General features: G+C 34.9%; 2 protein-coding genes across 3 annotated transcripts; one reads left to right on the forward strand and one right to left on the reverse strand.

The window, feature by feature from the left end:
* Positions 1-2,561: 2,561 nt before the first annotated feature.
* Positions 2,562-8,912, forward strand: LOC7480041 (ARM REPEAT PROTEIN INTERACTING WITH ABF2). Its single transcript, XM_002300809.4, has 19 exons — positions 2,562-2,959; positions 3,090-3,247; positions 3,821-3,993; positions 4,083-4,203; positions 4,287-4,361; positions 4,455-4,549; positions 4,662-4,737; positions 4,850-4,957; positions 5,477-5,605; positions 5,717-5,785; positions 5,955-6,014; positions 6,137-6,260; positions 6,368-6,507; positions 6,795-6,858; positions 6,986-7,065; positions 7,402-7,466; positions 7,547-7,664; positions 7,773-7,897; positions 8,255-8,912. Exons 1-19 carry the CDS (start codon positions 2,710-2,712, stop codon positions 8,337-8,339), a joined length of 2,115 nt encoding a protein of 704 aa, XP_002300845.2. The 5' UTR covers positions 2,562-2,709; the 3' UTR covers positions 8,340-8,912.
* A 1,806-nt stretch (positions 8,913-10,718) lies between these two features.
* Positions 10,719-13,362, reverse strand: LOC7480042 (cyclin-U3-1). Of its 2 annotated transcripts, none has more exons than XM_002302077.4 (3): positions 12,955-13,362; positions 11,615-12,017; positions 10,719-11,328 (listed from the first exon to the last, which is right to left on the reverse strand). In XM_002302077.4, exons 1-3 carry the CDS (start codon positions 13,043-13,045, stop codon positions 11,070-11,072), a joined length of 753 nt encoding a protein of 250 aa, XP_002302113.2. In that variant the 5' UTR covers positions 13,046-13,362; the 3' UTR covers positions 10,719-11,069. The 2 variants fall into 2 exon arrangements, with proteins under 2 accessions (XP_002302113.2, XP_006386270.1); XM_006386208.3 differs by having other exon boundaries at positions 11,615-12,027; positions 12,955-13,350.
* Between the last annotated feature and the right edge of the window lie 1,960 nt (positions 13,363-15,322).

Raw genomic sequence — 15,322 nt, forward strand, 5'->3', positions numbered from 1 at the left:
GATATGATTATTTTACTCGAAATGGTTAAAATACTTTTTATATATTTAATGATTTTGTTATATACTTTTTAAAAATAATATTAACCTACTATGAATTACGAATAATATGCTAGTTATTATTAAAAGCCACGGGCATTGGCATCGGACATACAACAAGCAAGTTATTATGTCCATCAGTTCTTGATATCGATGAAGGGAAGGGAAGGGAAGGTCGAAGCTTTTTAGGAATATGGTTTGATTCTGAATACCATGTTTGGATCCTCTGTCAACCATGCCATCCAAACTTCAAAGCTCATTGCGTGCTACACATTTGGCACGCACGCGGCTGGTCAACCATATCTCGGCAAAACATGCAAATCTTTGATGGAGTGAGAATCATGTTCATATATGTATTGATCCGATTGGATAAAATTTGCGTATAACAACGAGGTTCTTTTTCATTAATTAAATATTCATGTTAGCTTATAAAATGAGGTTCTTTTTCATCAATTTGGCACCGCCAGCGGCAGGAACTTCACTGTTTATATCAACAGTGCTGTATTCATTTATTTTAAATTCAGCTCTTTTTTTTAACATTTTTTCACATGTCCTTTAACCAATAAAATCTTTATCCATACTACATGTGATTTAATTTTAAATTCACACTAAATAAAGAATTAGATTGATAATTTTTATATTAATTTCATCCTCAAATTTTATTTATTATTAAATAGATTGTTTTTAGTCTAAATAACTTCATCGAGTCACATTGGAGCATCCCTCCCACATAATTTATTATTACCCTGGTTTCAGAAAAAAATGGGTTAAAATTATTTTTTTTGTTAATTTTATTTTAAAACTTTTTTTACTGGTTAACTTAATTGATTGTTTTTGTGCCGGTCATGTTAACCGGGTGATGTAAAATCAACTTTGATATAATTTGAATTTAAATTTGTATTAAATAAAAAATCAGATGCATATAGTATATGAAATGGGTATTGACCGTATGAATATTTTTTATAATATATATTTTTATCCTACACTAAATCTAGCGCCTAAATCCATACCACGCAAATTAATACCACTTGCTCTTTTCTCTGAGCTATCCCTGCCAGCATCCGTTTACTGCCACTAAGCTAGTTAGCTAACTAGTTCACTCGTAGGATCTGATTAAGTATTAATTTATCATGTACGCACGACGAAATTAATTTGGCAGTCAAGGGCAGTGTAGATTTTCTTTGATCTTGATCGTTGGATATTTAATTTTGTTTACCAGGAAACATACCGGAGACTTTCCTGATGCATGCCTAGGATAATACCAACACGTAATGCAACAGTACAGTTTTACGTGGCTACTTTCATGGACGCACACGCTAGCTTGTATGTTGAAAAATCAAGGAAGGAGTGAAGGAGCTCGTGATTTTTTCTTTTTTTTAATTAATATGAATGTTTGTATCAACTTGTATTTATCTTTATTAATTATATAAGTTTTAAAATTAATAATTGTATAAGTTTTTAATAACATGAAAAGACTTAAATAGTTATTAAATAATAAATTTAAAATTAATCAATTAAATTATCCCTCAAGTCGAAGCTCGTGAATTTGGTATGACCGTTTGTGATAAGATAACACACTCCTTTTTATTTATTTAGAGACAAAAAGCTGGCCACAGTAAGATTTGATTGACTTTTTGGTAATTTAATTGTGGGAGAGAGAGGGAAGAGGGCAAGACTCCGGGGGCAAGCAGTGAAAAATGGCTGCAAATGCGCCGGTAGAGGAATCTGAGGACATGTCTGCAGGAAAGGCCACGGGAACCTTCCTTGACCCGTATTTTTTCGTGTCGTTTAAGCCTTACTCGTCATGTCTCACAGCCGACGACATCCACATTCAGGAGTAAAGATAAGCAGCGGCATGGCAGGTAGTTTGCAAGTACAGCTAGCATACCGTAATCCTTCCCTGATGTGATCTGTGATTTTTATGGGCTATTTTGATGTGGGACATCACTTTCTTGGATTTGTGGGCCTGGGCTGGGTCTTGTTGAATGTTGCCTTTTCTCTGGTGGGTCTGGACTGCTGATAAAAATAAAAGATTTTTTTATTTTTAAATCTAACTACATATTTATTTAATAATTGAAAGGCTCCATGTTTTTATTTTTTAGACGATGATTAGAAAATGTGCATGCCACTATCCATTACACACAGACGGACGCTTACCTTTTAGTTTCCCGTTCAAAAACTAGAACCCTTAACCTTTTTTTATCAAAGAAGAAATATATACATTCAAAAAAATAATTATTTATATAACTTTCAGACAGAAAAACAAAAACTCATAGAAGAGCTGCGTTTTATTCCCTTTTCAACATAATTGTTTTAATGGATCGGAAAGTTTATGGAATAGAAGTTAGGTCCGCCAATCCAGAGCCCACTTACCAGCCACCTCGCTATAACACAACGGCGCGCGAAATAAATATTTCAATTCTAAAAAGTCAAAGGGCGGGAACCGCAATTCAACCTTTGTCCATTTTCAATAATCTAAATCTTTGGCGGGCCTTCTCCGGATTACACTTCAGCAAATAAAATAAAATAAAATAAACAAACGGGATTATTTTTTAACCGATACCCAACCCCTTTTTTCATCTCTTCAACGAAATCACAGAACCCAAACTCGCATTGCCTGTCCATAATCCCCAAACTGCCCTCTCCTCCCCCAGCCACCGTCCAATTTTCTTTATGGATCGCCGGACGATCTCCACGAGAAAAGGCTCGAAGCGAAAGTTGGAGCAAGATTTCGAACACGAAAATCAAGATCGCCACAAGATCCCGGCCACCGACACTGCCGCCGGCTACGAGAGTCACCAGAAACTAACGCGTCATATTCAAACGCAAGTTGATATCCTCAATTCTTCCTTCTCTTCTCTTGAGGCAGATCGCGCCGCCGCCAGGCGCGCCACTAGCGTCCTCTCTCAATTTGCCAAAACAGGTACCTTACTGTCGCTTTCTCTCTTAGCTTTTCGATTTTTTTTATAAAAGTAATTGTTTAATCTAGTGAATTACTATTTCATTTTTCCTTTGTAATTTGAAACTTTCTTTCTTTCTTTGCCGTTTTTAAGAGGAACTCGTGGATACGATGGTGGATTGTGGTGCGGTGCCCGCGTTGGTGATGCACCTTCAAGCGCCACCGCATACGAGAGGGGAAAATGGTTCAAAACTGTATGAACATGAAGTAGAGAAAGGAAGTGCTCTGGCTCTTGGACTTCTTGCTGTAAAAGTAAACAAATATCACTTGTTAATTTGATTTATCAATCTAATCTAGCAATTTATTTTACTGTTAAACGTTTGCTTATTCCTGGTTTTGGATTGTTTAATGCCGCATGATCATATTAAGGATCTCCGAGCTTGCTGTTTAGCATTGATGGCAGTTGATGCATTAATCAATACATGAAATATAACAGTATAATTTATTGTGTATGGTCTGCGCTCTTTTGTTGATTTGTTTTAGTTTTTGCACTTCCGGGCAAAAAACTTGCAAATAGGTTTTGAGTGTTAAAATTTGAAGTTTGGGTGCATGTTTACTTTGTTCTTTTCGTTGCTTTACATATATATCATCAAGTTTTTTCCATGACTGTATTTGTATTGACAGGCCTACGCATATAATTAGGCCAACACCTCTTGTATATAGCAATTATAGCTAATCATATTTTCTTTTTTCTTTTTAATTTATATCAATTTTATTCTGCTAGACCATGATTACATATACAAGTTTTCTACAATCTGTATGGAAATGTTATCCTTTCTTTACCTTGATCCTGATTTTATAATTTTCCTACGTGCTGTTCATTAGCCGGAGCATCAACAACTAATAGTAGATGCTGGAGCTCTGACCCATCTCGTGGAATTGTTGAAGAGACATAAGAGTGTTGATAACTCCCGAACAGTCAATGGTGTTGTTAGGAAAGCAGCTGATGCAATCACTAACCTTGCTCATGAGAATAGTGGCATCAAAACACGTGTCAGGTTTGCTTATGTACATCTTTTTTTTTTTTTTTCCCAAGTCTGGTTTCAGTTATCACCCACTTCCATGGCATCTTTGATTATGTGTTCAGGATTGAAGGTGCCATCCCCTATCTTGTTGAATTGCTTGAACATGCTGATGCTAAGGTACAGAGAGCAGCTGCAGGTGCCTTGCGGACCCTTGCATTCAAAAATGATGAGAACAAAAATCAGGTAGAGGGAATTCTTGCATTCTCCATCCATATGGTATTATTTTGTTATGAGTTCTATAGCTGAAATGAAGAGTGGATTTACAGATTGCAGAATGTAATGCTCTACCCACTCTTGTAATAATGCTTGGATCCGAGGATACTGCTATACATTATGAAGCGGTTAATTCTCAACCCAACTTCTTTAGTTGGATTTGCTTTCTGTGGACTGTATAGTTTTTTGTACCAGCTGACTGTGCAAGAGTTTGTTGTCAGGTTGGTGTGATTGGAAATTTGGTTCACTCGTCCCCACACATAAAGAAAGCAGTTCTTCTTGCTGGAGCTTTACAACCTGTAATTGGATTGCTAAGGTATTGCTGGCTTTCACGTTGTTGCCTGTTCTTGCTCAATCACCCTTTTCACAGTACAATTGTCTTCTGCAAGATCCTCATGGATATCCTTCTCAATTTATATATTGCACAGCTCTCCCTGTTCAGAAAGCCAAAGAGAAGCAGCTTTGTTATTGGGTCAATTTGCAGCAGCTGATTCAGATTGCAAGGTAGGCTGAATACCATTCATATTTTAAGGCCAAAAGCTTTTGCTCTTGTGTGTGTATTTGTGTGTTTGATACATATTCCTTTTAAGCACTAACTAGAACAAGGTTTGTGCAGGTGCACATTGTTCAGAGAGGAGCTGTCAAGCCATTAATTGATATGCTTGAGTCCTCAGATGTGCAGCTCAAAGAAATGGCAGCCTTTGCGCTTGGGAGGTTGGCTCAGGTTATTGTTTCTTTGATTGTATTGTGGAGCTATGCTTTATTTAAAGCATGCATACATGTATATCTTGGTGTCTGTTGAGCATGGTGCGTGTGCGTGTCTGCATGTGTGTTTGTATAGACTGCAGAAAAAACAGCTCTGAGCATCAAACTGGTGAATGCACTCATTTGTTCTGCTTTTAATTTCTGAAGAAAGGGATCTCTGGACTTTTTTGACACATTCTCGTCTTTTTGATTGCTTACATCTATCTTGGCTTTGTGCAAACCACTCTGCACAAATAGGCATTTTGTTTTATAATCTGATCTTCAATGCATCTCTGTAGTCCCTAGGTGAAAGCAGGAAGTCTGGAAGTAAAAGTCTTAGCACCCTAATCGACTATAAAGCAAACTTTTGTCTACATGGAATGATAACTAGTTGTACATGGTTAAGTATTGTACACTATGCACTATGGTTTGCAAGGTTATTTGCCTTTTGGGGTTTCTAAAAACATCTCCTCTATTACCTTCCCCCCCTTAATCTCAGGAAACACACAACCAAGCTGGAATCGCACATAATGGTGGTATCGTTCCATTACTTAGGCTTCTTGATTCCAAAAGTGGACCACTTCAACACAATGCTGCTTTTACCCTATATGGTCTTGTGGATAATGAGGTATGATAAGTTTGTTTCTTCATGGCTTAAAGAATATTCCTCAGCACTGTTAGTCCCTACTTCCTCACCCAACACTGGAATCTACTGAAAATTACTTGGATTCTTCTGTAGGATAATGTTGCAGATCTTATCAAGGTTGGGGGTTTTCAGAAACTCCAATATGGAGAATTCATTGTCCAAGTATGTTTCATAGAGTTACATCTGATCAGCCTAGGTTAAATTTTTTTGTGCTCAGATGGACTAACTTCTCACACTGATGGAGTTGGTAGATTATCACTATCTTCCCAGTCTTGCGCAGTTCATTGCAGTATTCTTGTCCAGCTCATTGTTATAATCTGATACTTTGCAGCAAACAAAGGATTGTGTTGCGAAAACAATGAGAAGGCTAGAGGAGAAGATTCACGGACGGGTAAGTTTTCATGCATATAATTGATATTTTGGGTCTTGAATTTTAAATTTGTCTATCTCGCCAGATATGTTAGAAACAATTTGTTATCAACAGTATACTGATTATTATGGTTTTCTGAACAGGTATTGAACCATCTCTTATATTTGATGCGGGTTGCTGAAAGGAATATTCAGAGACGAGTTGCTCTGGCTCTTGCTCATCTTTGTGCTCCTGATGACAGAAAAGTAGTTTTTCTTGATAAAAATGGTAAAACTTCTTGATCTGCCAAAAATTGTGGTCTTTCTATGTGTAATGGTTATATTCATACAGTACTGAATTCCTTAATGGTTTGTTTCTAAATACGTGTCATACAGGGTTAGATTTGTTGTTGGGGCTTTTGGAGTCTGGAAGCGTGAAGCTGCAATGTGATGGCTCGGTAGCATTATACAGGTTGGCTACCCAAGCCAGCTCAGTATTTCCTGTGGATGCAGCTCCTCTATCTCCAACCCCGCAGGTGGAACTCCTTTTCATGTTGATTCCTTTCCACATGTATAATCTTAGTTTTTTGTCCTTCCCTAATTTTTTTTTAGGAGTTAGACCATACAGGGCACGGATGTGTTTGAACTTTGAATTGGACAATTATTTTTAATCAAACGTTAGTGTCTTAAAAATGAACTCTGTGATTGTTGCTTGTTCAGTGTTTACTTTTGGATGTGACTCATGGTCTGCCATGTTTGAAATGTTTAACCAGCAGAATGTTCATTTCCAACAACAGATTTTTTACTTATTATTTTTGCTCAGGTGTATTTGGGTGAGCAATACGTCAACAATCCTACATTGTCTGATGTTACATTCTTAGTCGAAGGTACCAAATTTTTTTCACGTGCAGTCTGTTTATGTGTGATAAGATGTCCTTTTATGTGATGATAAATCATGGTAGTATGTTTATGGATTTCTGCTAGCATTAATGAATGTAATTTTGTTGTTGTTAGGAAAGCGGTTCTATGCTCACCGAATTTGTCTGCTTGCTTCTTCGGATGCTTTCCGTGCGATGTTTGATGGGGGGTACAGGGTGAGTATCAGCTTATTTAAGAACTTTCTTTTGGCTTTTAATTACACAATAGCTTTGTTCCTCAATCATTTCACCTTGTCCACCTAGGCATGCACTATTCACAGTAATTCAACGGTCAATATTATCTCTGAGAGTTCATAATTCATCTGGTTTCCTTACACAAGCATTCATTATTATTGATGAGCTGCTCAATTTGTTAGGGACTGTCGTTAAGCTGATTAAACTGACCTGTGCAATATTTTCCAATTAGTTATTATGAGCCAGCTGTAAAGAATTTTGTAGGAGAAGATGGTAATGGATGTTTGATTTACTCATATAAGGACACAACAATTGCAGGAAAGGAATGCAAAAGATGTGGAGATTCCAAATATTAGATGGGATGTTTTTGAATTGATGATGAGGTGAGCCCTGCACTTCCCTTTTTAAATTTTGAAGGAAGCGCGTGTTGGAATTCTGATAGCTTGGTTGTGCACACTTTTAGGTTCATATATACAGGATCAGTGGAAATCAATGTAGATCTTGCTCAGGATCTCCTTAGAGCTGCTGACCAATATCTTTTGGATGGTCTCAAGCGTCTATGTGAATGTACCATTGCACAGGTTAACTGATATATTATGTCAATGGTTGCTTTGAATAAACATTATTAGCACATGAAAAGTTTAGCACATGAAAAGTGGTCTGACGAATTCTTATTGTCATCTCACAAGGATATTTCTGTGGAAAATGTCTCTCTCATGTACGAGTTGTCCGAGGGCTTCAATGCTATGTCATTAAGGGAATCATGCATTCTATTCATATTGGAGCAATTTGACAAATTATGTACCAAGCCATGGTATGTTGTCTTCTCAATGCATTTATCCACTCCATAAAATTCATTATAAGATTCTATCATTTGGGAATTGGGACTTTGCATGGTGTCAAAGTCTGAGCCAGAAGTTGTGGTTGTTTTTATTGGTTGGGCAAGCAAATGGCAACCAACAACTATTGTTAAAGCATATCCAAGAACAAAGGCTCTGTTTTCTGTTTACACTGCTTTAAAATGCATATTTTGATATTTGAAGGTATCTTTTGAGCATACATTTCAGTCTTCCGTTGATAATAATGCCATCATTTTCAAAAGGTTACGAGCCAATAATTCTGATTTAAATTGGGTTTTGAAGATTGCAAGTTTGATCTTGAAAATACGCAGGTCATCGCATTTGATCCAACGTATTATGCCTGATATACGCCATTACTTCGAGAAAGCGCTTAGCAAGCCTACCAAACTAACTTGAGGCAACTGTAAATTGATTTGGCCCGGGTCTTGATCTTTCAACTAACCATTAAGATGGAAGGCAAAGTGTACAGAAATCTTCAAGTTGTCGAGCTAATATGGGGGAATCCAGCTACAGTCTTCTTTGCACAAGCAGTTAGTGAAGTCCCCTGTTAATGCAAATGCCACTTTTGTTCTTTATTTTTCTTCAATCATTCATTCATCCATCTTGAAGCAATCAGTGGTTTGGTTGCCCAATCATGTTGCAACACGTACATCATTTGTCGGACTAATTCAGTAGTGAAGCAGGATGTTTATGGATTACCCGATATGTGTTCGTGGGAGCATACATTTGCAATTATTTTCCTTGAAAGGAATCGTTTTTCACTCCTTACTGTTGAGAATTGAAATGAAGGAGTCATTCTCTTACTGTACTGCTTGTGCAGGAGAGATTTACTTATGGCGTACACACAATTTGTCAAGGAAGTGATATGATTAAAGGAATTTAATCAAAACAATATTAGATTATAAGTCCCTAATTAAATCCTAAGTAGAATTTATTGTTCCCTTTTCAATAAAGCATTGCTTATTTTAATAGTATTTGCTTTTTTTAGTTTTATTTTTAATATTGAACCATCCAAGTTAATTTTGGTTTTAAATTAGGTTTTATAATTATTTTTGTTTGTTTTTTATAAAATTATCTTGATTGTTTAAATAATTCAAATAATTGTTAAGAATATAATTTAACTAAAGAAATCTTAATATGCTGAATCATATTACATTAATCTTTATATATTTTAATTTTTTTATACTAGAAGTTGAATATTTTCTTTATATTAAAAGAATTGATCTCATCCGCATGTATGTCAATGATCTAGTGTCATCTTAAATTAATTACTCTCTCGAAAAAGAAAGGTATGCTCATCACGGCCCATTCCTTATTTAGATTAAGAACCTGGACCTGTCATGAAAAGGAAAGGCCCAATCAATATTTCATCCCAAGAAAAGAAAAGAAACCAAGGGAGAAGCCCACAAAGGGGAGGCATGGGTGTAGAGGTCCTGCCGTCCTGGGACTATGGTTACCCAATCCAGCAGTGAGGTTTAAGAAACCATTGCTTCACTTTTATCATCTCCTCCTCCAACTGTAGCAACACTTGCAACTTCAGCTTCTCTCTTCTCCACCTCCTACCATTCAGGCAACTATTTCTTAAATTACCCCTCAAATTTTTTGCTCCTCGGGAGTTAGTCGAGATAACTCAAATTGATTTAAAAAAAAATTTCATGATTTTTTTTTTAATTTCATCATTTTATATTAAATTATTTGCCCTTAATTTTTTTTTTCACTTTTTTTACTGATTATATCGGGGTTTTTTATGTTTTTTTATTGAGTTTTTTTACTCCGTCATTTATATGCAGACTTATTGAGTTTTTTTTTACTGTAAACCCCTTCGGCGGAAATCAAATAGCACAGCTCAGAATATTTGGCAAAGATAAAAACTGGAGTTGTCTAGAAAAGGAAAATATCCTGCCTTTGATGTAATCTACTGGGTTATGCCTATTCTTAGAAATTGTCGTCTGCAAGAGAACTTGCTACGTAAACCCTTTTGCAACAGTCGAGCATCAAAATTTAAAAACAGCAAGGCTTGTAAATCACAACCTGATTAAAAGGCTTACCAAGTAGCTCCCTAAACGCAGCAGTAGTTTGTAATAATTTCTAGTTTTTGGATTTCCAATCTAAAAAGGCCATTTGCTCGAGCTTGACCACATGCCAGTTAATGCAAATGCATCTCTGTTTACATTTCTACCTGTTTTTCATCTACTTATTTGCCTTCTCCGGTTGAAAAGTTGAGAAGCTGCTCCGGGAGCCTTGACGGTGGGGTGATGACACGGTGCTCACCATTTTCCGAGACAGGTTAGCTGACATGCTGATGCGTGGTGCTGCTTCAGGGTGTACCGCTTGGTGCTCCAGGTAAATAAAGAACAGAAAGAAAAATCCCCCTAGCATAGCCGTGGCTCTCGAGCTTCATTGATACTGGTGATGTTTTGATCTTCACATTGCGAATCACAATTATTTTTCTGATAAAGCTGGCAAAAAGAAATTGCTATGCTCAAAGTTAACCCCAAACCTAAAGTTATCAAACCATCCAGCCTCATCAAGTTAAAAAATCACAGGATTCAGCAATTATTCAGCTCATTCTAACTTTCCTATATAGTAAAATAAAATCCAGCATTCTAAATAAGCAAAGGAAAGTAACATTACAAACCAAACATGCGGACATGAAATTGCTTTCTCAAAAAAAGAGAAAGAAGCATACATAGAAATGGCACCAGTGATGATTGCTTCCAATGCAATGTTGCATTTAGGTATACCGGTAGCCAATTCAACCACAAAGGAGAAAAGTTTTCGTCAAGTCTGGCAGTAATTAATTGAAACACAGCAACTCATACAATCAATCTTTAAATCGCTTCACCTGTACATGAAAAATTCTGCAGGCAAGATGCCTGCTAACTCTCGAGGAACAATAACAACGGGAACCAAGGGGCCTCAAAAAGATATCATAAAGCCCAACGTAGAAAACATGGGACAACTTTCACGAGGTAATGACGATACGAAGATGAGCAAGCAAGAATGCTGTCTCTCCAATAATCAATCAAAGCACCTACATCTAAATTCAATTTGCAGAATTTCTGACTTGACCGTGTTCAAACAAACGTGGGATTACAAATGATACATTGACATGGTTTGGTTACTTCATCTTGCAATCGTGGAAGCACAAGTGGTTGAATCATCTTTGCTTGACCAACTTTCTTTGATTCTACATGCTTGGATTGGCCGTTCTATCTGAAGCCCATCAGAAGACTCTTTTTCCAACCGATAACAATATTTTCCAAATGTATTGACATTTACTTGAAGTCTGAAATCTATACTAAACAAAAACTTCATTTCCAACCTGTTCAATTCTTCTTTGCTTACTCCTCCAACTCTGGCATAGTACGCATTGTTAAAGAATCTGCAAAAGCGCAAGGAACATTAGGTTTAAGAGTCCAAAGCAATAAAATATGCAAAAAAGAAAACCAATTCCCATATAACGATTGTTTGCCAGATGAACTAACAGATTTAATACCAGGTTACCTTAGAGATGTGAGCATATATAATCAACTCCGTGCAGAAATTTCATGTGTGCAGTATCTGACTCAAAGTAATACTTGTGTGCTTATTTTAACTCAGCAGGATCAATACAGACTGTTGGAATTTTAGCTAACAGAAATAAACTACTTTAGGGAGTTGGAACTTACGCATCATCTACAAACTTTGCTGCTATCATTACACTTGTAATCAGGAGCCGGTGAACATTAAGGGAGGTTAAATGAATATCTGTTTGCTGGAGAAATCTATCCACGTACACGTGTGCAACAACAAAGCAGGAAGGGCTGCAGGCAGAGTACTTGAAGATGCGATCAACATATTGCTGAATGCTTACAGGAGGTGGTCTTAAACCATGAAATATTGTAACAACATCTTTGATCTGTGTTTTCTCCATTAGAATTTCGTTTTTCTGAACAGACCTCTCAAGAAGTGAAGAAAGAAGCATTAAAACCCTAGGAACTTTGAAAACTCCTTTTCTTAATACCTTAAGCCCCAAAGTTTGGTATATTTCCGAGTCTGCACTTCCAGTATCAGGTGAAAGATCTTCCATATCTGAAATGAGCTGCATTGAATTAAAACCCATAACCCATAAGTTCGCTATCACCAAAAGTACCAAATGCATCAAACTTAACAAATTTTCTTTTTCAGGATAATTTCTATAGCTTTTCTAAGAGCCTAATATGTCATTTTATTTTCTAAAGAAGCCGATATGGAATGATAGAAACAAAGGGAAGGAAAATAAGATGAAGGAACTGATAAGATCTCTTGTCATTCTGTCATGCAGAGTAAGGGCATCAGCTCAACTTTAAACTTTTCAGGAATTAGTAGTAGAAAAACAAAATTAAACTCTAGCATCCTATGCGCCCATTTTTCTCTCGATTCTTTTCTCCACAACCAAACAAGATAAGATGCTTATCATTCATTAGCATCTCTCCTTGGTACTACTTTTCAATCAGAGAGAGGGAACCTAAATGCAGGTCCAGAAACCTACATACTACAAGACAAACATTTTGGACGGCAAAATCAACTGACAGAATAAACATTAGCGGAATTCAAAAGCTCATCCAGTCACTTTCAATCCAATTTTCACTTGTTATGGACTGCAATTGCTGGTAAAAACACATAGCAAACTGATTAGCTATCATTAAAAAAAATCCCAATTTTTACACACTGATTTGTGACCATAATTAATGGTCGGATTAAAGCCAGATAAATACTCACTTCATTAACCAAGTCCAGATCTCAAGGCCACCCACTTCGTTTTTTCCCAGATATGGAATATTAAAACTACTTTTGGCTGTAAAGTAAAAAACTTTGAACCTAATACCTTGATTTAAGCAGTTAATCAGAATGAAACGTTACAGTTGACAGATAAAATTGAGCACTGTTAGCCGGATCAAATAAAGCACAGAGAAGACAAAATTCAAGTATTTATCAAGTGCCCAATTCAGTAAACAAAATATAAAATTACAAGAAACTGAAAGCTTACAGAATTCTTGAGGAGATGTTTCTCTTTGACGAAGTAGATACACTGAACACAGAAGAGAGAAAGAGAGAGAGTACTGTGAATCTTGATTCATCAAATTTGACCATTCGCTCTCTTTCTCTCTGTCATATCTATTCCCTTTAACTAAGAAAAGAAAAACAAAGAGAGAGAGAGAGAGTTCGGTTTTTTATTGTTTTTGTTTGATATGTTAAGTGTTCTTTACAAGGACCCCTCTTTTCTCTCTCGTCACATGGAAGAGGGGAAGTAGCTCTCTCTCTGTGCAAAAACTTTAAATGGACGATAGTGTCGGTAGGGTGGTGCTATCTATCAATGATTTGCTGTAATATTGAATGGAAGTGAGTCGCCATTGTTAAGATGGTTAAAGGCTTGCGAAATAAAAGCTCTTCTTGGATTCTTTGCCCTCTAATCTGGTTTAGGGCGGGGACCCACTTTACCTTTTCTTATCTTTTTTGTTGGTATTTTTCCTGAAAAAATAATGTTTTTCAAGATTGATTCTTTTATATTCTAATTATTTTATGCTGATAAAAAATGTTGGGAATTTGAAGAAGTATCAGTTTGTTTTTGCTGGAAAAACTGATGTGTTTAGCTTGAAAAAATTATTAAATAATTTTAATATATATTAAAATTAAAATTAAAAAAATTATTTTAATATATTTTTAAATAAAAAATATCACATATCGTAATATTAAACATACATCAAAGAGAAAAATTGTAGTTAACGTTTAAAATATTTGAAAGTGAAAAATTATCCATGATTTAGATTCTTAGATTTTAGGAAGATTGTTCAAGCTCCATGTATTTTAATATTATAACATTGTGATTAATCGATTTACTTTCAACCTCCTTGTTATATGTTCGAATATGAAGAGATACACCATAAAAAAACAAACAAACCTAATTTGATGAGTAATTAGGTAAAAAAAATATGATAATTATACAGGTGTACCAATTATTACGGGTGATTGGTGAGAAAAAAATCGAAAAATCAAAAAAACCGAAAAAAAAATAATCGAAAAAACCGAGCCGTGAAAAAAAACCGATTAAAATTTTGAAAAAATCAACCGGTTCGGTTTTATAAGCCTAAAACTGAAAAAACCAAACCGAACCCAAACCGGAAAAAAACCGAGCCAAACCGAAAAAATCGAGTCAAACTGGTTTGAACCGATTCTTGTCCTAAAAAACCAAACTGAACTGGAAAAAAAATTCAGTTTGGTTACTTTTTTTTATAAAAATAGAACCGAACAAAAAATGATCACCCCTACCAATTATATATATAAAATCATGATTTAGTTGATAATTAAAAATATATAATTTTTTATTTAATTTATCAAGTTTAAACCTTGAAGTTAATACTTTAAAAAATATAATTTTATTTGAATATACAAGATGATATATATTTTTAGAATCGTTCAAAAAAGAAGATTTAGTTTGGATCCTTAATAATATAACTTTTATTGCGAGAAAAACTTTTCCAACCATAAACAAAGAAAGATGCATGAATTTAATTTTTATAACGTTCATATAATGTATCTACTTAAGTTACATTGAAATTTAAATCTTTTTATTATAAATTCTTTTTAATTTTAAATATAATTAACTAAATTATTTAAAAGTCCATTTATACAATTAAACTTTGTATATAAATTTTAGTTTAGTATCATAATTCAGCCGTGTTTTTAAATTTTTTATTTTTTTAATTTGAATTAATATTTTTTTAAGTATTTTTGTATCATTTTAATATATTAATATAAAAAATAAAAAATATTACCTTAATATATTTTTAAATAAAAAATATTTTAAAAACAATTATTTATATACATGCTTTAAATACAGTATACACCATCATCACGAGGGTGATATTTGTCAACTCCGCGTCTTTTCTACCGAATACTGTCTAGTTCTTTCTCTTTCCCTGTTTCTTTTTTTAATTTTCAAAAAACGGGAGCTTGTTTGTTTATTAAATCACGGCGCAAGATAAGCCACCGCCACTTCCTCACTTACCGCAATAATCATTGGGAGTCAGAATGTGACCTTTTTATCCATCAATTATTTAGTTTTAATAATGGTGGAATCCTATAATCCCACTATTTTTAAATTTTTTTTTATTATTAATGTTGATATCCAAATAATTTTTTGATTAATCTCCTAAGTCCTAAAGTTAACGATCATATAAATCTTCATTGGCCTTAAAATTTATGAGACTCAAACTGGTGATTTCTAGAGAGCAAACTCAGAACATGACCGTTGAACTACACTCCTCAGAATTTCTATCATTTCACTATTAATTAACTCTTTTGTGGTGGTGTATGTTATTTTAATATATTTTTAATTAAATATATTAAAAATTTAT

Source organism: Populus trichocarpa, chromosome 2 (assembly GCF_000002775.5).
Source record: "Populus trichocarpa isolate Nisqually-1 chromosome 2, P.trichocarpa_v4.1, whole genome shotgun sequence".
Lineage (NCBI taxonomy): Eukaryota > Viridiplantae > Streptophyta > Magnoliopsida > Malpighiales > Salicaceae > Populus > Populus trichocarpa.